Below are 24887 nucleotides of genomic sequence, written 5' to 3'. Positions count from 1 at the left end.
GATGATAGTGATGGTGGTGGTGATGATGATAGTGATGATGATGATAATGATAATGACGATAATGATGGTGTTGTGGTAGTGATTGTGGTGGCAGTGATGATGACGATGATTGTGATTTTGATGATGATGATGAAAAATTATGAAGATGATTTTGTGAATGATGCTGATCGTATTTCAAGTACATAGGCCAACATACAAATGTGCCATATCAATGTGAACTGAAGATGTTGACAAATTACTCTTTCTTTTAATTTCTTATTTCAGATATTCAGCAGACTTGATGTTAGAGTACTTCAAAACTGAGGAGAACAATATCCCGGACACCCACCATCTTAGATAACATGATTAGGATGGAAAGAACATATTCATGTGGCTGAATAGAACCAAGAGAAGATTAAAAAAAAAAAAAACAATCCCGATCTTATGAGAGGGGCAAAAGAATCTTTGTCGAAGAAATGAAAATTGCTTTTTATTGGACTGGGCAAGGTGCAACATCATATTCACTGTTTGGAAACTGATGTAAATTATTTATTGTTTATGTTCCCATTTTAATGGGATTTTTTTGTTGTGCATGCATTATGGCATTAATGAGATGAGGAAATGAAGTACACAAAAATACTTAAGGAAAGCTTAAAAAAAATTATGAAAGAAAATACTCTTGAAGCAACGTAAGTAATATTATGATGCGTTGTGTATAAATACACTGTATGTTTACACATTTTTTATTAGTAAAAAATATTGGTTGGCAAATAACATACATATGTTAACTTTAAAAAAATATATGAATAAACAAACCATCATGAATGGTTCTTAAGCATTAAATCCTGTGTTAGCATTTTTTTTTACTTTTCACTCAAATGATGCATACAATAACCATTTTTATGGAATATATGTGCTCGCTGCAACTTTCACTGAAGTAGAAGTTTGAACTAGTGTGATTTGACACAATTTAGATAGTTTGATCATGTGATACCATAAAGGCATATGTTCTAATGATGATACAAAAGAAAAATTCAATAAAAATATATATATTGTATATAGAAAGATATGATATTGATAGATAATTCAAATCACAATAGCCTGCTTTTCCACTAAGCAGGATATTTGTATGAATATTTCAATGAATCATTGTCATTAATTGCTCAAAGTCTTGGAAAGAGTCTAACCATGTGTCACTGCCTTAGTTGAGTGAATGATTTAAAAAAAACATATTTCGGACCTGATTTCTTTTGTGATTTTCCTTCTAGGCAAAAAGTTACCACTTATTTAAAAAAAATGTATTGCATATTTCATTCATTTTGTATAGGAATTTGATGAGAAACGTTTTGTTGCTTTTTATTCACAAGATGAATGAATGAATGTCAGCATGAAACAGTGAGCATATGCAGAATATAGTTAAGTTAGCCATACCACAGCTGTACACCATCAGAAATACTATATATAAAGTCATGAATATTTTTTTGGGGGAGGGGGGGGGGTTGTATTAGTGAGAGGGTCAAGGATCAAAATTCACACTATGAATTCACATCATAAAATCATGTTATGATTGCAAATGGCTATAGCCAGGCTGACACTTGCACGACTTTTGGCCACGATTTTGTCGTGGCAAGTCGTGCCATTTTGGGGCACGAACTGGGAGGCTCCCACACTCTTTACGACTTGTTCACGCATAGTTCACGACGAGTTCATGAATAGTTCACGAATGCGTGCCCGTCAGTGACCACAGTGACACAAACTGGCACGACGAGTTCACCTAGTCGCTAAACTTTGAACATTTCAAAATTCTCGTTTCGACATGGCACGTAGTCACGACGTGTCACGAAGTGTCACGACGTGTTTACGCACACTTCACGCCAGTTCCAGACAAGTTTGCGCACTGGCATGATTTGAGTCGTGCCAATGCATGACACAAAATCGTGCAAGTTTCAGGCCGGCTTATCTCTGTAATTACAAAAATCTCGCTATAGAACTCCATTATCTTTGCTGTGTGTAATTTCATTTCATTATAAAGTTTCTTTAAAGGTTTTGTAGTATTGATAACTGTAATATTAAAAAATTGGTTGGTCACTGAAATAAATCCTGTGTAAGAACAATTAGAAAAAAATGATATGAAGTTCTTGGATGTGAGAAATACACAATTACAATTTTTGTAAAAAAAAATACATGTGGCATGTTATACAGTGCTGAAAATTTTGTTATTGTATTAGTTCCATGTAGATACTGCTGCTACTTGACACTCCATTTCTGTCTTGCAAATGATATGAATATTAAGTTTTAGCAGCTTTATACAGTGTATCTAAACCTTTGGATGCTGGGGGGGGGGGTGATATCAAATAATCTGACCTTGCATGAAAAACATAAATCTCACTTCATTTGTAGAAGTTTAGGTTCATTATTTGGGGAGTATGTCCTTACAAATGGCCCATTTCAGTAATCCATTATGTTTTAAAATAAATGCTCACTAAGCCAGATTTAATCGCCTAGTGGTCATACCAGAAGTAAAATCAAATAAAAAAAGATATGTAATCAGATATATTAGCAATTGCTTTTGAATGCAGTCGTTGCATTTTTACCCTATTTCAGGGCATTTTGCTTGAGATATTTTAAATTACTTTATTGATTTGTAGGTTCTGGTTTAATGTTTGTTCAAATCATGAATTATTCAAAGCTCAATGGATTGAAAGTAACAACGACTAATTCAAAGTTCTCACTGGCACTAGGTAGACAGTTCACATAGTATGGTAAATTTTTGATATAGAAAACAAATACATTAATTTTGTTGTGAATGTAGTTACCTGTATTTCAAAACTGATTCAGTTGTGATATTGATTTTTTTAAATTATCTTTTTTAAGGGCTGAGCGGAGCAATATTAGACCAACCTACAATATAATTCATTTGCTTTAAGTTTATAGGATAATATACCAAGGGTAAATTTGCTGGAATTTTAAAAATATGATGAATTTTGCAGAGTTGCATATGTAGAACATTTATTTTTCTCTTGTTATAGACATCATTACTTTATTCTGATAAGAACTAAAGAAGAGGACATTTATGTTGCTTTGGCTCTGTCATATATGTATAAAGCATAGAAATTGTTACCCAGAACATTTATTTTATTTTGTGTATTTGTTTTCTTTGTTTTATGTTTCTTTGTATACTACTGATTTCCATCTATTGTAAAGCAGATATATATTGTGTATAAACTGAAATAGAATTTTATTTAATGCTTGGCTTTGAATATGTTGCATACAGAGACCATTAGGCACCTACCTTAAGAAACTGTACAATTCAGCATCTATTAACGATGTCATTTCAACTTAGACAAAATAAGCCGCTGTCAGAGCTACTGAGTGGAATTCCTCCTGGGAGATGTGGCGCAAATAAATCAATTAAGTTGCCTTTTGTTGTATTTTTGAAGAGTATTGACTAGAACATTGTTTTACAAAGATTTTTATTAATCTATTGTTTTTATAGTCAATGTAAGTTTTCTTGCCCTAATTTTGGAGTTTAAAATCTGAGATAATAATAGGGTTGAAATATGTATGGAATGGTTTATAATACACATTGAATTTTGCTGATGGAAAAATGAAATCGATGTTGAATAGAATGTTCAATGAGTGCATTAAGTTTGTGCTAAATCTTTTCTTTATTTATTGATGAACAAACAGGTAGTTCAGTTGCAATATCTGTAAGAACATTCTTTGGGAGGTAAAATAAAAAAGGGAAAAAATCCAATCATTATTTGTGAAAAATAAAGTTAAATGAAAATGTCATACTTGTTTGTTACAGTTATAGATTATATTTGGTTGTATTAAATAATTTGATTGATGGTATGGAACACTCTATTTCATATGAGCTGGATAGCATATAATAAAAGTTTCTGATTAATAATTTGAGAGATAATGATGTGTGAAGTACCGTGGTGCAGTAATTAAAAAAAAGGGGGGCAAAATATCAATACTGCCAACGGAATTCATAATATGAAATTTATTTAATTGAATTTATTTTGATGGTATCACCTAACTTAAAGCCTTACGTGATTGACAGTATGTCTGATATGTAATTTCAAATATTTATTTTCATTTGCTTCTAATTCTTTGTAAAATTGTGTACCCTGCATGAAAATTCATTGCTTGTATGTTGTAGTGTTTATATATGTTATAACCTTACAAGTGTATACCCACTTAATTTCACGTTTGTCCCTTTTAAGAAATACACTGCAAAACACCCTTTGGATGATGTATTAAATGGTATAAGAATGCAACTCATATGATATTTGGTAAATCTCTAAGAAATCATACAATATTGTACCTTGGAAATTCAAACATAGAAATGCACAGCAAATAAAAAAATGTTTATTTTGTTTTATTCATTATGTTCTTTGCGGAATGGGAATAGGAGAATATTGAGAGGAGAGGAAGAATACATGAATGAATGAGGAGGAATATGAGGGAGGAGAAAAAGAAAAAAAAGGAGAAGGGGAGGAAAGAGAAGAAGAAGAATAAAAGAGAAGAAGAGGAGGAGAAGAAGAAGAACAGGAGGAGGGGGAAGAAGAATAAAAAAGAAGAGGAAAAGAAGAAGGGGAGAAGAAGAGGGAGATGGAAGAGGAGAAGAAGGTTTGTAAATAGTAAAGTAGTGTGAGACCAAGTGGTAATCGATGATATTGGTGTAGCTTAAATCGGAATTAAACATGATGGTAAATAGACTGATAATTATACAAAATAGGTTATTCAATGAACTGGTCACAGAAACTGTGATTAGACCATCTGAAATGGGACCAAAGTGGGTAGTAGCCAAAGTGGTTGCATACCAATCTGCAATAATTGTTTCATCTTTTACACTCTTTTAAACAATTCTTGGACAGACACAAACAGGCCTAATAATTGTGTGCTTGAGAGAAGCTACAAGATTTTTATTAGATTTGATTTATTAATTCCCCATATTCCCAAAAACAATATTTACATGTTTATAAAATCAATGTAAGACAGATGTTACAAGAAAAATGATAAATACAATAAGTGGAAAAAATCTGTGTAATGTAGATCCCTCTTGATTAGAATCCAGACGACATGAAATTATGATTATGATTAATCAGAGTAATTATTGGGAGAGATACTACCAAGCAATGCATCATGTACATTACATACAAAGGAGCAAATATAAGTGATTAAATGAAGATACAGGGATATGAATAAATATATACAAAAAAAATGTACAAATATTACAACACTAAAACAATGACGACGAAATAGAATTTTAGAATGGAAATTGCACAACGTGAGTTGTATAAAGTAAATCAGCAAGATGTTTCTTCAAAAGGTATTTGAATTCAGTGAAATTAGGGGTAAATATATATATATATATATATATATATATATATCATTTAATATATATATATATGTATATATATATATATATATATATGTATATATATATAATTTAACCTTTTCAGAAGAAACAAATATACTTCAACTCTACAAGAAACAGTTTTGTATAATACTCATGGATTCGTTGATAAAATTACTCAAGTCTTGAAACATCTGAATGATTATATTCTTGATTTCTTTTTGTTTAATATATTAATTGTAGACAATGAAATTCAGATACATAACAAGTTTTTTTTTTCACATATAATTTCAATCTAATATATAATGCAATTACATTATGTACAGGGAAAAGTATACCATCTAACCGATCTTAATTTTATACAAACTCATCAGACAGAAATGCACTTGTCAAGTTCTAGAAATAAGTGGGTATCTCATTCACTCCAGTCATCTAAAATGGAAGTTCATATTCATTTTGCAAACTATTTCGCAAATTGAATTATCGTATATAAAACATTGGTAAGAGTTGTACAGAAAAAAATGAGAATTAATGTCCCCCCTCAAAAAAAATCATATTTTGGGGAATAGAGACGGGGGGTATTCATGTAGCCTTCAAACAAGTATCAAACAATGAACGGAACTTATATTTAAAATGTAATCGATATACTTAATTGAATCCATCGAAGCTATGCTTAGTAAACAAAGTCATAAAATCTGAATGACAATACTCTCACTGGTGGATCCAGGGGGCGGCTGTGAACCCCCCCCTTGAGAGGCACAAATACAATTTGTAATATAAAAATGCCATTAAAACAGAAGTGTGCCCCCATTTCGAAAGTGAAGACTTCTTTTTTTCTTGTCAATTTTTTTTCGTGGACAAAATACCATTATTGGTTAAAACCCTTTGAGGGGGGGGGCTTGTCATTTTTCTCGGGAAAATGTGCCCCCCCCCCTTCGAAACACCCTGGATCCGCCCCTGAATACTATGGAAGTCCAATACGTACACTTTATTATGCATCTATTGATTGTTAGTGTCAGTGGATAAAGATAAATACGGTAAATACGTATATGCTAGGCCTACTATATAACAAATCAAACAAAAGTCACCCCCTTTCGTACTCATCTCTAGAGTAACTGAAGAAAAAAATATTTCATTACAACAATTTCTCTTCTCGCCAAGTACTCCCCCATCCCTGGAGGTACACGACTAATGACAAAGAAAGTCATGAACAAAAACAAAAACTAAATACCTTCATGTACATTATTAAGCACACAATCCCCTATACGCTACTTCAAACCTTAGATAATGCTGTGTTCTTTTTTTGCACAGAGGACGAAATGGCGGTACTTTGTCTTTTCCGTGCACGTCTTAGGCAGGATAACTTTTCGCGCCACAACTTCCTGCTCTGTGCGCTAAGCCCGAAGAAAACGAAGATGAAGGCCCCCTGAAGAAACGTGAATATGATGAATACATACCACATAACTCTGTCACCAGTAAAGTATACAATGAACCTCGTGATCCATGTTAAACCCATCACTGAAGATATCTGTTCATTAGAAAGAATAGAATTAATATAGTTGTCCAAATTACAAGGTTGATGAAATGAAACGTTTTGGCAAGTAAAGATAGAACAATGGCCAACATTTTGACAATAATTTACAAGTATATATATATATATAAAATACATTTTGAATTGTGAGAAACTTCCATTTTAAGCTTTGAGCTTCAACTTGATGGAGGCCTCGAAAGGAAAGGGGAGAGAAAACCAGATATACAGTGCAATAAAGAGAGCAGGTGCGGCAGGGGGGGGGTGAACTATCGGTTGGTAGGATACACAGAAAGATGTTAGGTATAATACTAACAGTGAATTTTTCTTTAGAATAAGGTGCACTGTGATTAACTATATGCAGTGTAATGTCTAATTGATTTGTGTGTTATTATTAGTTTTGGATTTGTAAAATGGATAGTGTTTTTTAGTGTAAACATATTACATCGTACATGGCGGAAACTTCATCCGTCCTCAAAGGAGAAAATACGTATGAAACGCGTATGCAAAGAGTACACAGCGAATGCATAGCATTTTCCAAAGGATGGCAACACTTCTTTTTAAGTTTTAGCTTTTGTGAAACAATTGAGCGATATCTCGTTCTAACGTAGAACGGTCATGCAACAGGCCCATGGTCTCCGGACGTCGGTAATCAGGGCCTCCACCCCCACTCCACTGGAAAAATCCGAGCGACGCCCCTAGTTCTTACCTGGTTTTCTCGCCCAGTTTTCTAGTTTTCTCTTTACTTAAAGTTACAAGTCCCTATACATCAGAGGTGATGCTTATTGAATTTATGTTATACCGAGGTCTATACCGAGGTTTTTTTTTACCTGACTGCTAACACTACCTGACACGAATGCCTGTGAGCAAGCAACCAGGGGACCAACGGCTTAAGGTCCTCTCCGAGGGACCTGGAGGATAAATGCCTTACCAAAGGGCAATAGCGCACCACTTGGGAATCGAACCCGGGTCACCTGAATCCGAAACCCCCGCTCTACTGACTGAGCTATTACGCCTCCATACTCATCTACAACTATGAAACCAGTCTTAGCTACAAAGTAATTTATTCTCATCAGAGGAAGTGTCTTTTACTGCTTTCACATCAATGTATACGATCGGTGGGTATGGTCGCATAGACGGCGTACCCAGCGACCGATCGGACGTGCTTTCACACCGCCTTCAAAATTGTGTGAGGCCTAGAGCGATCGGTTGCTGCAAAGCTGACCTAGCCGGAAGCGGAGAGAACGCGTGGGCAGGTATGGTGGCAGGGACCTGGGAACGATTTTTTCAGTGGGGGTGCTGAAATCTCTCCTCAACGGTGGGGGGGGGGGGGCACCATTGAGTTTTCCATAATTACACACACACACACACACACATATATATATATATATAGATTGACTAGGTTGAATACTATATATATCATATGTATATGACAACAACAGTTATTTCTTATCTTTCTTCTTATAAAATAACATAGATATATAATAAGAGAACTCGAGCGCGAAGCGCGAGCTTTTTTGGAGGGGGGGGAAATTAGGTGTTTTGTCCTGAAAATTGAACATTTTGAGAAATGTTTGTGGTCCTGAACAAGATGCGTTTGTAACAAATAATAACTGCGAACGTGATCAGCGCGAGCAGATATTTTTCATATACGCTCTGGCCTGATCGAAAGGGACGTGTTACAAGGACTGTTTGCAGTTACCCATCAACAATGAAATAATGCGAGCGCGAAGCGCGAGCTGAAAATTTTGACATTCCGACCTAAATAATGGACATTTTAAACACTTTTTGTAATCATGATCAGGATAGATATATAACTATACATTTGATGCGATTGCGAAGCACAAGCGGGAACAAATTGAGATTTCAGACCAAAAAACCCCGAGACATTCTAAGCACTTTTCTAATTATGAAGAGGATAGGTATATGACTATACAACTGATGCGAGCGCGAAGCGCGAGCAGAAATAAAAATGAGATTTCAGACCTATAAAAGGGACATCTTAAGCACGTTTCTAATCATGAACAGGATAGGTATAGAACTATACAATTGGTGCGAAGCGCGAGCAGAAACAAAATTGAGATTTCAGACCAAAAAAGAGACATTCTAAGCACTTTCCTAATCATTAAGAGGATAGGAATATAACTATACAATTGATGGAAACAAAATTGAGATTTTAGACCAAAAAATTCTAAGCACTTTTCTAATCATGAAGAGGATAGGTAAGTAACTATAAAATTTATGCGAGCGCGAGCGGAAACAAAATTGAGATTTCAGATAAAAAACAAGACATTCTAAGCACTTTTCTAATCATGAAGAGGATAGGTATATAACTATACAATTGATGCAAGCGCGAAGCGCGAGCGGAAATAAAATGAGATTTCAAAACTAAAAACAGGACATCTTAAACACTTTTCTAATCATGAACAGAATAGGTATATAACTATATACAATTGATGAATTGATAAGAATAAAGATTTTATCAAAATCCGACAAGGAAATCAAAGTTATTGTATTTTAAAGATTAGCATTATTCTGATGAAACAGTTTTAAGCATGTCTTCATTAATATCCAATGAGCAAACTGATGATGTCATATCCCCACTTGTCCTGTATTTCATTATATAGAATTAGGTTTATTCAATATTTTCCCTTCAAGAACCAAAAAACAGTTGATTTGACAACTGATTTAGTCAATTAGATATTCTTTCCTGCAACTTCATTATAAGGGAGACATATCATTCAGACTGGTTTGAAAAAAAATGAAATAATGTTGATTCTATGTAATAACACAAGAAACAGGATAGTGGGAATGTGACATCTTCAAACCTGGTTTGAAATCCCAGAGGGCACAGGGGGACACAATATCAAATGTCCCCTTCCTATTTTGGGTCTTTCATTATGGAGAAAAATACATCACTTCACAATCGAAACAATACCTGTATTTTTGACTAAATGACCTTACATTTCGGGTGAAAACCTTTTTTTTTTTGGGGGGGGGGGGCTTGTCAAATTTTGTTAGGGTTAAAATGACCTAACATTTAGGGTGATAACCTTTTGTGTTTTTTTTGCTTGTCAAATTCTCCGGGCCCTGGCCCCCTTTCATTTGGGGACAGATTTCCGCCCATGTCAACCCACCTTTTAAATATTCATGATGACATGCATATCACCATTTTCATAAAATGTTGCTGAAATTTAGAATAAAAAAAATGAACTATTTGTTATCAGATTTGCATAAAATTTATTCATTTTGATAAAATGTATTTCATATAAATATTTTTCAGCCTGGAGTACCCCCAAAAGCTGCGTATATGAATAAACATGCGTGCGCGTGTTTAGAGATAGACCTAGTATCTGGGCATTCTAAATCAATAACGCAAGCGCGAAGCGCGAGCAGAAAATATTTGATATTCCGATTCTGAAAAGGGTGAATCTAAACACAATTTTAAGTACTGTGTCGGAAAATTCTGAAGGGGGGGTCTACAAAACGTTGTTCATTTTCATTACATTAATCATTTGTCATATACCTACCACTAGGTTTCCAGGAGGTGCTACCTATGGAAAATGACATGCAGCACCCCCAAATTTGGGGGGTACTTCACCCCAGCCCTCCTCCCCCCCCCCCCCTGCAACGCCGCTTCCCAGTACCATGGGACCAGGGTGAAAAAGACTGTGAAATTTGATTTCTATTGTCTGACTTGTAATTGCTTATACAAAACACGGGCGTTCGGGCGCGCAAACACTGAATTCGACATAAAACCGGGAAGTTTCAAGTCAGCCACACCCATGTGACTCTCCCTGCTATCGAGTAGTGTGTAAACCTTTGGTGTAAACTGTATCGGGGTGCCGAGCTTGATTGAGTCGCGTTATAGGCATGATAGGAGCGATGTTATTGGAATATGTGAAAGACTATGTAAATGATTTGCGATTTTTGGATGTGATAATTATGTACATTATAACATATTAAAAAATATACAGGGGGAACCTGATTTCGTGGGGGTGCTGCCTATGGAAAATAATACACGCAGCACCCCCAGGAAAATTTCTGGGGGTGCTTCAGCACCCCCAGCACCCCCGCTTCCCAGGTCCCTGTATGGTGGGCCATTGCATTTCGATCAGTCGCTGAGTACGATGTGCTTTCACATCAAGCTTGCATCGGTCGTACTCAGGGACTGATCGTGTTTTTTTTTTTACCAAAACGATCAGTCGCTGAAATGCTGTCACACCATGATTTCATGATATGGGGATGTGAAGGCAATATTTAAACTTGAAAACAATAATATCAATGCATACTTAATCACGAATTACGTAAACTTACCTTAATGTATGTTAGCAATGAGATTAACTTCTCTGCCAGTGTCGCCTTGGTCCGAGAAGTTGCGAATTTAGTTTCTATTCTGCTTTTCCTGATTCCCATGCCCGTCATCACAAAAAATATGCAGTTAAACACCAAACTAATGAGCATTGGCATATCCATCACTACCAATCTTCCCCAGGTATCGTGGATCCAACATGTTGACAAACCAGCACCGTACCATATCGGAAGACTGGTACACTCGCAGAGATCAATGATGACACATGGCACAACAAGGGCAGGTCATTCGGAACATGGCGGCAAGCTGAGGTAGTCTCGCACGGTGGACGTCTGTTTTTATTCAGCCTTAGTTTATTCTTTTTACACTTTCACGGACCTTTAACTTATTAGATATATTCTGTTAAACATCATGAGTCACCTTAAACACCAAAGCCAAAGGGATCCAGGTGAGTCACCTGTAAAGAAAAGACCTTCTTTGAGTAGTGAGAATCGCTATGAGATTTTGGGGGATTTACACGATGCCAACAAGAGCGCTGCCGCTAGCTCTGGCGCTGCTGTGGAGAATACTCCCCCTCCTTGGTTTGCAGAATTCGAAAAGCGGCAGCAGGCACGACTCGATCGTATTGTTGATTTGTTTCGACAAGAACAGGCAGCCTTGAAATTCGAGATGGATACACTGAAGGAGGAGGTTACTGAAGTTAATAAGAAGCTTGCCTTGGCGGAATCCAAGATTGATGACTTAGAGAACAGAAGTAGGCGCAACAACCTGGTTATCTACAATGTTCCTGAAGGGCAAGAGGGATCTGATTGCAGTAAGTTTGTATCAAATTTTCTGAAGTCATCCAATGTCTTAGCTACTATTCAGAGAGCTCACAGAACTGGACCACAGAATGATGCCAAGTCTGCAACATCCACGGGAAAAAACCAACGTCCAAGACCAATTCATGTCGGCTTCTCTTCTTATGTGGAAAAGGAAAAAAGTAAAAAGGCCCTAGTGGAATGCTTCAAGAAAGAGAAGGAAAAGAGATTCTTCGTGTCTGATGATTTTTCTCGGAGAGTTCAGCTGCTAAGGAAAGAAAAACTGCCAGAGTTAAAACTACTACGGGAACAAGGAAAGAATGCCTTTTTTGTGTTTCCAGCGAAGATTGTGGTCCGAGAATCAAAGCCTAAAAAATGAACTTTGTTTAGCTTCTTAAACTTTGTCAAGTACTAAAGTAGTTATGATATCTAAAAATCACACTTCCACTCAGTGTAGCTTCATATGTTTTTTAGGTGTTTAATTGAGAAGTGCAACTTTTTTTGTTTTGTTTTTTTGTTTTTGTTTTTTTTGTTCGTTTGTTTTTAACTTGAAAATTGTTTCCGTCAAAATATGCTCTGTAGGCCTTATTTGGCTTTGATCTAATTTTCTTTTTGGATGTCTAAATTTTCTTAATTGTAACTTTCTCTGACTTCCTCCCCCCCTCCCCAGGCTGGCATTGTAGATTTTTACTTGTATCTATCTTTTCTAAACCAATATCAATAATGTTTGCCAATGTGACTTGATTTATGTCATTCTAGATTAATACTTTTTCTATTTCACTGCTCGATGCTCTACTTTAAAGATGTGTTCTACATGTATAATGTTTTAGCTATCTTGGCTCAAATTCATGGTGCGCATGACAACTATGTTTATAATCTCTATATATCATGTTTCTATTTCTTGTCATATGATTGTGCACACTCTGGTCAATGTGTTTGGAAAGTCCGTGCAGGTTGTTTACTTTTTAGAGACGTCGACCTACTCCGAAAACATGAGTAATACTTTTTTGTGTGCAGATTATGCTGCGCGTGCGAGCGGGGCTGTGTTTGATTTGAAGCCCCGCTCTCCATCCTGCACGCTTGCGTTTCTTTTTCTTTTTGTGATTTTAATTCACTTGTTATGTTTTTTTACATATTTATTGTGTTGTTACATTTATTATAGCGGAATTTATTTTTCATATCTACATTTTTCTACTCAGGTTTATAATAGGTATCCTTGTGATGTCATAGGTACATGTATGCACTTAGGGTTTTTCCTGACTTTGCTGTCCATTAATGAGAATGGCGGTATTATAGTTTCATACATTTTTATATACAGGATGTTCAAGTGTGACTTATTTTTATATTTGAGAATATGGTTTTAAAATTACACTCCTTCAATTGTCGCGGTTTACAGGATTTCTACAAGAGGAAAAAAATATTTCATTATATGAGAAGTATTGAGAGCGACATATTTTTGTTACAGGAAACGCATGCAGACAACAGAGATGAGAATCTCTGGAAATCTCAATGGGGTGATTTAGCATGGTTTGCGAATTATTCTTCTAACAGTAGGGGTGTAGGTATCTTTATTAGGAACTCGGTTAGTGTTAATGTGATTTCTATTTTTAAAGACCCACAAGGTAGATTTTTGATCTTGAAGGCAGTGTTAAATGAATTGAATGTTACAATAGTCAATATATATGCCCCTAACAAAGATGACCCTGATTTTTTGCTGCAAGTTTTTGCAGAAGTTGACAAATTATATAGTCCTATTTTAATTGTGGGTGGAGATTTTAACGCTGTAATCAGCCCCCTTGATTACCAAGGATCTAAGCGGGAACATTTTAATAAGAAAAATAGCGAAATGCTGTCAATTATTATGGAAGAATATGATTTACATGATATATGGAGAAATTTTCACCCTAATTTAAGGCAGTATACAAGGCATCAAAAATCTCCAAGAGTTTTATCTAGATTGGATTATATTTTTGTTTCAAGTAACTTTTTAAATAATTGTGTGAAGTCCAAAATTTTACCCGGGGTACAGTCTGATCATTCTATTGTTCTTTTGCAATTTAAAGATAATCAACCACTTAGAGGTAGGGGTTATTGGAAATTGAATTGCCATTTTCTTGATCACAATAATGATTTTATTGACTTGATTAAGGACAAAATTAAAGAATTTAAGGAAGTACATGAAAACTCTGGACTTAACCCAAATGTATTGTGGGATTCACTCAAATGTTTTTTAACAGGATTTTGCATCGAGTATTCAGCAAGAAAGAAGAAAGAAAGAAATAAGGAAAAAGTCAAGTTACTGGCAGATATAGAAAAATTAAAATTACTGTTATCCCACCAATCCTCTGGCACTGATAACTCTATTTTCTCACAGCTTGAAGAGGCAGAAAATAATTTGAACAAAATTTTTGATTATGAAACAAAAGGCCTCATTATAAGATCTAGAGCTAGGTGGTTAGAGGAAGGGGAGAAGAATTCTAAGTATTTTTGTAATTTAGAAAACAGATCTTGGCAGAAAAAAAATATAAGCAAACTTCAGGATTCTTCAGGCAACCTTATTACTGATCCACATGAAATATTAAAGGAAATTCAAAACTTTTATAGTAAACTCTATGCCAATCATGACCCTGCTATTGGAACCTCAGGTGAAAATTTTAACGAAGATATTTTTGGGAAAATAGAAATTAAAAAGTTGTCTGAGGATGATAGATCGCTTTTAGACAATCCCTTAACGAAGCAAGAACTATTTGATGTAATCAAGTCAATGAAAGCAAATAAAACTCCCGGACTTGACGGTCTTCCTGCTGAATTTTACGTGACTTTTTGGCCTGATATCTGTGATATGCTTTTAGATTCTTTTAATTTTTCTTTGCTTAATGGAGTGATGTCCATGTCCCAAAGAAATGGTGTTATTAGTCTCCTTCCGAAAAATGATAGAGACCCTCTATTTATCAAGAATTATAGGCCCATTACCCTCTTAAGTGTTGATTATAAGATTTTAGCAAAATGTCTAGCTAATAGATTAAAACGTTGTATTTATTCTCTTATCCATTCTGACCAATCTGGATTTTTGAAGGGAAGAAATATAAGTGGTAATGTTCGCCTGATTTTAGATATTATTGAATACTGTGATTTTAAAGATATTCCTGGTTCAATTGTACTCTTGGATATTGAAAAGGCATTTGACAGTGTGTCCCACAGGTTTTTAATTCAAACATTACAACATTTTAATTTTGGGAATAATTTTATAAATTGGATCAAGACTCTGTATTCTTCGCGGCATACTTATGTTTTAAATAATGGATTTTTAACAGACCGTATTTCTATGCAAAGAGGTATTTTTCAAGGATGCCCGATTTCACCATATTTATTTCTTCTTGTAATCGAGATAATGGCTCTTTCTATTCGCCAAAATGATCAAATCAAAGGAATTCCTGTTAACGGGCATGAAGTAAAGATTTCTCTTTTTGCAGATGATTCTGTTGTTTTTTTGGACGGTTCTAATAATTCTTTTAATCACCTTTTTGATACTTTACATATATTTGGAGTGCATTCTGGATGTAGAATTAATTTATCTAAAACAGAAGCCATCTGGATTGGTTCTAAGCGGGGTTGCCAAGAATTTCCCCTTGCTAACCGGGGAATAACGTGGAAGACAAATACATTTAAATCTTTGGGAATTCATTTTTCACTTAATTTTGGTTCACTGTTTGATCTCAATTATAAGGTAAAGTTGAAAAGAATGGAACAGACTATTAACTGCTGGCAAATGAGGAATCTTTCTCTGATTGGTAGAATTTGTGTTATCAAGTCTCTTATTTTGCCTCAACTTTTATACCTTTTTTCTGTTCTTGGTATCAAAGTTCCTTCTAAATTTTATAAGGACTTGAATAAAATGTTTTTTAGATTTATTTGGAAAGGAGGCAAGGACAGGGTTAAAAGAAAACTGATGTGCAATGATTATAGCCAATGTGGCCTTCGAATGGTAGACCCTTATGCATTTGCCCTTGCTCAAAGGATGTATTGGGTGCAATATCTTCTTGATGACAGATATACTTCGACATGGAAATATATTGAGTTGTCCTTTTTGGAATCTTTTCATCAAGATTCAAATATTCTTTGGAAAGCATATGCCCCTGAATGTGTTTTAAGATCTCTGGGATGTACACAACTTGCTGATTCTTTACGCACCTGGTATATATATCGAGAACAAGCCACTTTTGATATCTTTGATTGTAGTTTCTCTGACTTAGGGGAATGTCAGTCATTATGGTTTAACAGATTGATTCGTTCTAAATCCAAACAATATTTTTATTATGGTACATGGTATGATAACAATGTTCACACCATATCAGATTTGCTTAATCCACCCCTCCCTGGCCATAAATTGTTTGAAGAACTTATCTTGGATTTTAATATACCTCGTTCTGACAGAAGAAAAATTAATTTTCTAATCCAAAATATCCCTAAAGACTGGCTTATTCCCAATCTTCAAAAAGCTGACGTCCATGACAATGATGATGTTCATCATATGTTAATTCTCAAATTGATAGGTATTAAAAAATTACCCAGCTACGCCTATAATATCTTGAGTGGCAAATCTAGCCCTGACGCACGTTATGAATATTGGAGCAGTATCTTACCCATTCCTGACAATATTTCATGGGAGAAAATACATTGCAATAACTTCAAATGTTCGATAGACACTAAAATTCGTTCCTTTTATTTCAAAGTTTTTCACAAATGCATTGCTTTTAATGATTTTCTTTTCAAGATTAAAAGGAAAGATTCCCCTTTGTGTGAATTTTGCAACAAATTCCCTGAAACATCGGTTCATATATTTTGTGTTTGTGAAAAGGTTTTACCCCTGTGGCAAGATTTATTGACTACAGTGTATTTTAATACAGAAGTTTGATTCCAATTTTACTTTATCTAATTTCAGTAAAATGTTTGGTGATCCGGATGACAAGTTCATTTCCTACTTATTTTTATTGTTGAAGTACTTCATTTTCATTTGTAAATTCAGCAAAGTTGATCCAAACTTTGGAGCCTTCAGATCATTTGTTAAAAAGCAAAGGGAAATTGAATATTGTGTGGCCAAAAAAAGACATAAACTCACGGCTCATTTTAAGAAATGGAAGTTTGAATTATAATTTTTGTCATCTTTACATGTATCATTATATGTATCATGTTTACCCTGTATATATGCATACAAATACTTGCCATCAAAGTTGTATAAGTTATCATGTCTGTGCCATTGCATAAATCTTTCCGCTCTTTTTTTCTTTATTATGTATTTTTTTCTTATTTATTCTTTTTATTATTATATATGTTTTGTTTTTTTCTAATGATGTTATGATCACTTGTAAATATTTTAATTATGTTTGATTTGTTATTTTTGTTTATTTTTGGTCAGTGTGGACCCAATAAAACATATAAATACAACAACAACAAGGGCAGGTAGTCCAAAACCAAACAGAGCTAGACGCACGTACTGCTTCCTAATATCCTTCTGATGTCTTTTCAAACGCGATGAAAGCGCGAAAGTACGAACAAGATTCCAAGCTAGAATGTTCATCCACACAAAAGCAGAGAGCAGGAAATAGTGAGACAGAATTGCGGCTATTTTACAAAACCAGTAATGCTCCATTACAACGTCATTGATAGGAGCATATACTACCATAAATGTCATTGCGACTGTCATGATACAAAGGCCAGGAAGAGTCCGAAGAGTGCTAAATATTGAATAAGTCACAAATGTTAAGAGCATCGCAGTGAAATTCAATGTGAAAAAGACTCTTCTAACCATTATCTGAGCTTCTGTAAATATAAAATCTTCGGGTATTTCACAAATTCTGATGCTGTTATTTTCTGCCAGTGAATATTGATTCGGTTCGAGGGTAAATCCCCTATATCTTACCCAAATCATTCCATTCTTATTCAAAAGTTCATATGATAAATATGGTACTAATATTGTGTTACAAAGTGGAGTAAACCCCCAATTTTCTTGTTGCCCACAAGCGGTCATGGAGTCAGACCAAGATCTCTCTCCATCAGAAAAACGCGATGATGAGTATGTGAGTGAAATGATCGAGTACAAAGCAGAATTATTGGGTAAGATAATAAAGGTCTCATTACCCCAAGTTGATAAACTGGCACCGCCTACACCCGTAATGGTTGTACCATGACAGTGCTCATTGAAAGAAACGTTATTAAGGCTACATTCCTGTCCTATTGAGGCTGACATCAGTTCGCAATTCGACAAGAAAAATGAGAATTCCTTTCCAAGGATTTCCTTGATATTGTTCATGGAGCCGAGTATTCCAAATGAAGAAGACATTTCCCATTTTGACCACGCTTTGATTGACGTTAAGAAACCCGACTCGCTTTGGTAGGTATACCCCCAGTCCTGTAAAAACGCGTCCTGTAAATTCATTCTGTAAACGAAGGGTATTGATCCATCACGCTCGTAGAAGCAACTTTTCGGGTGACGATGCCAAAGAATTGTGGATGGCCATTGAAAAGACAGAATGCCATAGAACGTCGAACAGTTGACCATGTATTCGTTAAACATTTCCTGATATTCAGTCAGTTTGACTCGATCATTGTTAACGCATTTCAAGTCCGAAACGTGTTGTCCGTGTAAACATAGAGGGACACCCTCTCTGTCTAGAATTTTGTTCAATTTGTGATCGGGAACACACTCCGAATCCGAGAGACGTTCCCCATGATATCCTTGTAAGTTACTGAAGAAAAAAAAAGATAATCGTCAAATGGTGGATAATTATAGACCCATATCATTATTACCATTTTTTTCGAAAATTTTAGAAAAAATTATTCACAAAAGATTATATTCTCACCTTCAAGCAAATGATATCCTCATACCAGAGCAATTTGGATTTCGTGAAAATTTTTCAACTTCCATGGGTGTTTTAAACATTGCAAATTTCATATCACAAAAAATTGATGATGGCAATTACTGTCTGGGTTTATTCATGGATCTGTCAAAAGCCTTTGACACCATTGACCATGACATACTCTTACGTAAACTGAATGCTTATGGTGTCAGAGGGTTAGCGTTAGATTGGTTTAAACATTATTTGCATAACAGATATCAGTTTGTCATGGTCAATGGTGTCCAATCACAGCGTAAACTTATTAAATATGGAATTCCGCAAGGCTCTATCCTCGGGCCCCTCCTGTTCCTCGTATACATAAATGATATTACAAATTCTTCAAAATTATTCCATTATTCATTATTTGCCGATGACACTTGTGTTATAAATTTTCACAAGAATATTTATGATTTAATATCTATTACTAATAAAGAAGTTAACAAATTGTATGATTGGTTCTGTTGTAATAAACTTTCTTTGAATTTTGATAAAACTAAATTTATTATTTTCAGAACAAGGAACAGGAGGGTTCCAAGTGACCTCTCAAATCTTACTATTGGTGGTCATGATATATCATGTGTTGATAATATTCAATTTTTAGGTATTACAGTTAATGAATACCTCTCTTGGAAACCACATATTAATAATGTGTGTAATAAAGTTTCGAGGTCTATAGGAATCATTTCAAAACTAAAATTCATATTGCCTAAAAACATACTTATTACTTTGTATTATAGCCTAATCTTGCCTCACTTAACATATTGCAACTCAGTTTGGGGTCATACTTTTAAAAGTCATCTAACTAAATTATCAATACTCCAGAAAAAATCAATAAGACTTATTTCATCATCTCCATATAATTGTCCAAGTATGCCATTGTTCATTAAAATGAATATTTTACCTTTATCTGATCTCATTACTATGGATTCCCTTATTTTCATGTATAAATACAAATTTGGATTTTTGCCAAAGATATTTGATAATATGTTTACTCTTAACTCAACAGTATATGATTATAACACTCGTCAATGTAAATTATTTTATCAACCCAAGGTTTCCTCTTCCATGGTCTTAAATTCATTCCGTGTGCAATATATCAAATTGTGGAATAGCCTTGACCACACTACTCAACAAAGTTCAACACTTTCCAAATTCAAACTCTCTTTAAAACAAATGTACCTTACTAAAAAGAATTCACGCTGAGTTACAATGTGTTATCTATATGATGTTAAATTCTCTTGCTCTTTTCTTTAATTGTGAATGGTACCTATCTTGACTCTTTCCTTTCTACCTCTTCCACCTTCACTGTCTCCCCTCTCTTTCTGTTTCTCTCTCTAATTTATGTGTATGCATATGTATGTCTGTTTTATTGTTACATATGTATTTTTAATGTATAATTTGTATTATGTTATGATGTATAATCTGTATTATGTTTACGTAATTTTTTTATGTTGGAACCCTGCTTACAAGCAATGTGCTTCTTAAGGGTATCCCTCCATTTTTAAACAATATGTATCTGTATTTTATGTCATATTTTTATGTACACTTATTTTTAAAGATGGTAAATAAATTGAAATTGAAATTGAATTGAAATTGAAGAAATTAAGCTGTCAAATGGCTGATATATAGACTTTTCTGGACCCGGAGGCAATTTTATGTCTAATTTCAAGCGTTTGAATTTCTTTGTATAGTTGCATTTACCTGATAAGACGGGATATCCATGGTTATTGCATTTTAAACAGTTTTCATTTCGGTACATCACAGATCCATTCTCTACTGGAGACAGGTACGCGGCGCACGCTAATACCAAGTCTTCATCTGGGTAATTCAGTGGGCAACTTGAAATCGTTTTCACACATCGCTGTAGTGAATAGGAGTTCGAAGGGGGGTAGACAGCATACCGTAAATCCCCATTGTTTAACCGAATTTCTCTCCTTGACCATGATAAAAGTATCCCATCACTCTCTCCAAGGCAGAGATTATTGCACTGAGCACAGAATATGTTCTTGAAATGAACATTACATCTTGTATAATTTGATTTGATTTATTGTTTTCTTCTGCATCCATAACATTTGTATAATACATTTTTCATAACATAATAAACATAATATGTTAGCATTTTTGGCATAAATTGTAAATAAAGATTACTAAAAAGATAATTCCAGACAAAAATGATTAACTATATGATGTTCACAATTTGCAGGAGAAGGATTGTCATCATAAGCAGATTGCTTGAAAAAAATGACAATCCCAAACTTATACTAATTGAATTAATACATTTTTAACATTGATAAAGCAGAATGGGCATATTCTTTCAAATAGCTGAGGGTGATGGTGATATGATGATGATGTTGATGATGATGATGATGATGATGAAGGCCATGGAGATGATGATGGTCAAGATGAAGATATTGGTAATAACTAAAACGAAGGAGGAATAAATTCACGATAAAAAGGATACGACACAGAAATTTTACTTCAAGTATTCTGATAATAACATCGATTTAACGTTTGCCTTAAATGAGTGAAGAGACGAACATTGTTTAACAGGCTCTGGTAGAGAGTTCCATAAATCTGGACCATGGTGTCTTATGGATCTCTGCGCAATAAGCAATTTGGGGTTAATTAAATGGAAATTTGAAGAGTTACGGGTAGGGTATGAATGAACAGATGTATTCAGAGTATAAAAATTGTGGAATGAAGGTGGGAGCATGTTATTTACGTACTTAAACATAAGTAGTAAGCTTTGAAGAGTATTTATGTCAAATACTGTTAGAGTCTTTATTTTATGGAATAATGGATTTGTGTGTGATAAATATTGGGAATCAGTACAGATTCGAATTGCTTTTTTCTGTAATAAGTATATTGTATTAATTTTAGTTTTTGCACATGTTGCCCAAACTATGTTGCAATACGATATATAAGGCAATATTAATGAATTGTATAGTATGACAAGAGTTGTATGTGGAATTATATTCTTCATTTTGTAAAGTATACCAACGTTTCTAGAAATACTAGTAGTTATACAACGTACATGTTCATTCCAATTTAAATTTTCAGCTATTGTGACACCTAAAAACTTTGTTTCTCTTTTCCTTTTGAGAGGAATATTGTTTATGTTTATATTATAAGGAAATTCGTTACCATGTAAGTGTGTATGCTTGAAATATATAAAGTTTGTTTTGTCTATATTGAGTGAAAGCTTATTACACTTAAACCACAAAGATAGTTTTGGTAACTCACGGTTAATTATATCTACTAAAGTTTCTAAGCTATTATGTGAACAAAAAATGTTGGTGTCATCTGCAAATAATACATATGATAATAAAGGTGTTACAGAAGTCAAATCATTAATATATATTAAAAAGAGCAAGGGGCCTAGGATTGATCCTTGTGGAACTCCGCATTGTATTAACTGAAAATCAGAAGAAATATTATTGTGAATTACATATTGTTTTCTATTGGACAAATAACAAACCAAGATAGTGTAATTCCGCGAATTCCATAATTTTCAAGTTTTTTAAGTAATATCTGGTGGTCAAGGGTGTCAAAGGCTTTGCTTAAGTCCATGAATACGCCTATTATATGTTCTTTATTTGCCATTGCATTTGTAATTTTATCATATATTTGTATTAACGCCTGATCAGTCGAATGTCCTTTCCTGAATCCATATTGGTTAGAATTTAGAAAATGAAAAGTATCTAGAAACTTATAAAGTCTATTGTAGATAATCTTCTCTAATATTTTGGAAATGCTGGGAAGAATAGAAATAGGCCTGTAATTTGTTATTTCATGCGGATTGTCTTTTTTAAAAACAGGATTTACCTTTGCAATTTTTAGGGAATCAGGACATATTCCAGTGCTAATTGAGAGATTGAAAATATGACACAAAGGAGAGGCAATATAGTGTATGATCTGCTTAAGAAGGGAAGTACTAATTCTATCAATTCCCTGTGATTTGCTTGATTTTAGATTTTTTGTTATTTCAATTAATTCCTGAACATTTGTTGGGTTAAAGAATAAAGAAGAGTTAATGGGTGTGCGAAGAAATTTTCCAAAATTTTCATCAGTTCTGTCAAGTTTGTTTGCCAAGGAGGGTCCTAAGTTAACAAAAAAAGAATTAAAGGTATCAGCTGCATCTTCTGAATTTATTGCAAGATTATGAGCTGTGAAATTATCTTTGGGTAATGTTTTGGGTTTCTTGCCAATCAAATCATTAATAATCTCCCATGTTGCTTTCATGTTTGATTTGACTTTGTAAAGCTTCTCGGAATAATATAATTTGCGAGAAGCTCGAATTGTATTGGTTAGTCTATTTCTAAAAGTTTTGTATTTATTTTTGTTTTGAATAGAAGGGTTCTTTAAAAATGCCTTGTAAAGTTTATTTCGGGTACGTATGGATCTTAAAATTGCTTTAGAAATCCATGGCATTTTTGCCTTCTTTCTTTTGACCTGTGATATCAGGGGAAAATTTTTCTCGTAAAATGTCTGCAATTTATTGTTAAAATTTGTGTAAGCAATGTTTGGATTAGACTCATGAAATACATCCAACCATTCTTCAATTGCAAGATCCCTTTTAAACGATTCAATGTTATTTTGAGATTCATTTCTATACATTGTCGATTTGAGTATATTTTCTTTTGGAATATCATTATCGCAAAATGAAAAAACCGGCAAATGATCCGATATATCAGATATTAACAATCCGCTGGTAATATCTCTGTTTAATATATTTGAAAAATGTTGTCGATAAGTGTTGATGAATGGTTATCAATTCTGGTCGGTTTATTTATATGGGGATAATAGCCAAATGAATGCATTGTGTGTAGGAATAATCGTGTTCATTATTTTGGGATAACAGGTTGATGTTAAAATCTCCCATTAAATATATTTGTTTCTCCTCTTTTCTAATAGTATGAAGGCATGTTTCAAGGTCTTCACAAAATAAATTTACTTTATCATGAGGGGGTCTATAAATCAATCCAATAATTATATTTTTGCTTTTTGGCTTCGTGATTTCTATGAATAAAGTTTCACTCTGTTTTAATGATATTTCTTTCCTTACTTTGAATTGTAAATGTTCACTGATGTAAAATGCTACACCTCCTCCTCTTTGTTCTTCCCGGTCACGCCTAATGAGATTATAGTTTTGCAAACTGAATATGTTAGGTGAAGTATTGTGAAGCCATGTTTCCGTGACACCAATAATGGAAAATTTGAAATTGTTTAAAGTGAAAAGTAATGATTCCAATGACTCAAAATTTTTGTTCAAACTTCGAGCATTAATATGAAGCAAACTGAATTTATGTTCCATGTCTCTAAATCTAGAAGTAAAATCTTCAGTTGAGTAATAGTTATTATCAGATGATATATTGTTTGTATTGAAAATAGAAAAAATGTCCATGTCATTACTCAGGAGGAATATTTAATATTACCAAAAACTTAAGATTATTGGTATGACATGAAAAAATTGTGATTTGTGTGTAAATTTTCTGTGTCGTGACAGCAAGACGATGATGAGATGAAGAGAGGATGAAGTTTAAAAAAACTAAAAATGAATGAATGTGAAATAGAATTTGCTGTTGGTGATTATGATGATGATGGTGATAATGATGATGATGATGATGATGAAAATGATGACAATGATGATGGAGTTGATGATTGGAGAATTCAAATCCTACAACCGGAATCTGATGAATATTCATAATCGAAATGTAATGAACACTCTTATTTCTGAGTGTCTCAGCCATGATTTGTATATGAAGGAACCTTTTAAACACGAAATATCAGTGGCACTGTAATAATAAGGATACAAAATAAAGGTTTCGATCCTATCGAAAAAATATACATTTATATATATTGATATAATTGGTCATCGGCATCACGAAGTGTCTCAGAGGTCTGAGTCAATCCAGAATCAAAGAAAAAATTTAATTTGTTAATTTCTAATGAGATGCAAATTGTTGAATATCTCGTTAAATTTCAGAGTCTTTTATTTTTCATG

General features: G+C 34.0%; 2 protein-coding genes across 10 annotated transcripts in view; one reads left to right on the top strand and one right to left on the bottom strand.

Annotated features, from left to right (window-relative positions):
* Positions 1-387, top strand: part of LOC121425736 (actin-binding LIM protein 2-like) — a 52319-nt gene extending 51932 nt beyond the window's left edge. For all 9 annotated transcript variants that reach the window (XM_041621912.1, XM_041621911.1, XM_041621914.1 and 6 more), the window contains one exon: positions 265-387. The gene's annotated coding sequence lies outside the window, so the exon portion shown is untranslated. The remainder of the gene's footprint in view (positions 1-264) is intronic.
* A 5772-nt stretch (positions 388-6159) lies between these two features.
* LOC121425459 (G-protein coupled receptor Mth2-like) lies at positions 6160-18653 on the bottom strand. The gene is made up of 3 exons (XM_041621519.1): positions 17439-18653; positions 11193-11464; positions 6160-6875 (listed from the first exon to the last, which is right to left on the bottom strand). The coding sequence occupies exons 1-3, from the start codon at positions 18559-18561 to the stop codon at positions 6621-6623; spliced, it is 1650 nt and encodes a 549-aa protein (XP_041477453.1). The 5' UTR covers positions 18562-18653; the 3' UTR covers positions 6160-6620.
* Positions 18654-24887: the final 6234 nt, after the last annotated feature.

Source organism: Lytechinus variegatus, chromosome 12 (genome assembly GCF_018143015.1).
Source record: "Lytechinus variegatus isolate NC3 chromosome 12, Lvar_3.0, whole genome shotgun sequence".
In the NCBI taxonomy this organism is placed as follows: domain Eukaryota; kingdom Metazoa; phylum Echinodermata; class Echinoidea; order Temnopleuroida; family Toxopneustidae; genus Lytechinus; species Lytechinus variegatus.
Note: the sequence above shows the minus strand (reverse complement) of the source record. Positions and strands in the feature narration are given on the sequence as shown.

What these genes read in the sequence shown, in the direction of transcription:
- LOC121425459 (XM_041621519.1), bottom strand. Translation starts at nt 18,561, where the DNA reads ATGTTTAACGAATACATGGTCAACTGTTCGACGTTCTATGGCATTCTG. An exon ending in TTTTGGACTACCTGCCCTTG is followed by an intron (nt 11,465 to 17,438) that starts TTGTTGTTGTAT and finishes AATGACCTGCCC; the next exon opens with TTGTTGTGCCATGTGTCATC. An exon ending in CATTGCTAACATACATTAAG is followed by an intron (nt 6,876 to 11,192) that starts GTAAGTTTACGT and finishes TCTAATGAACAG; the next exon opens with ATATCTTCAGTGATGGGTTT.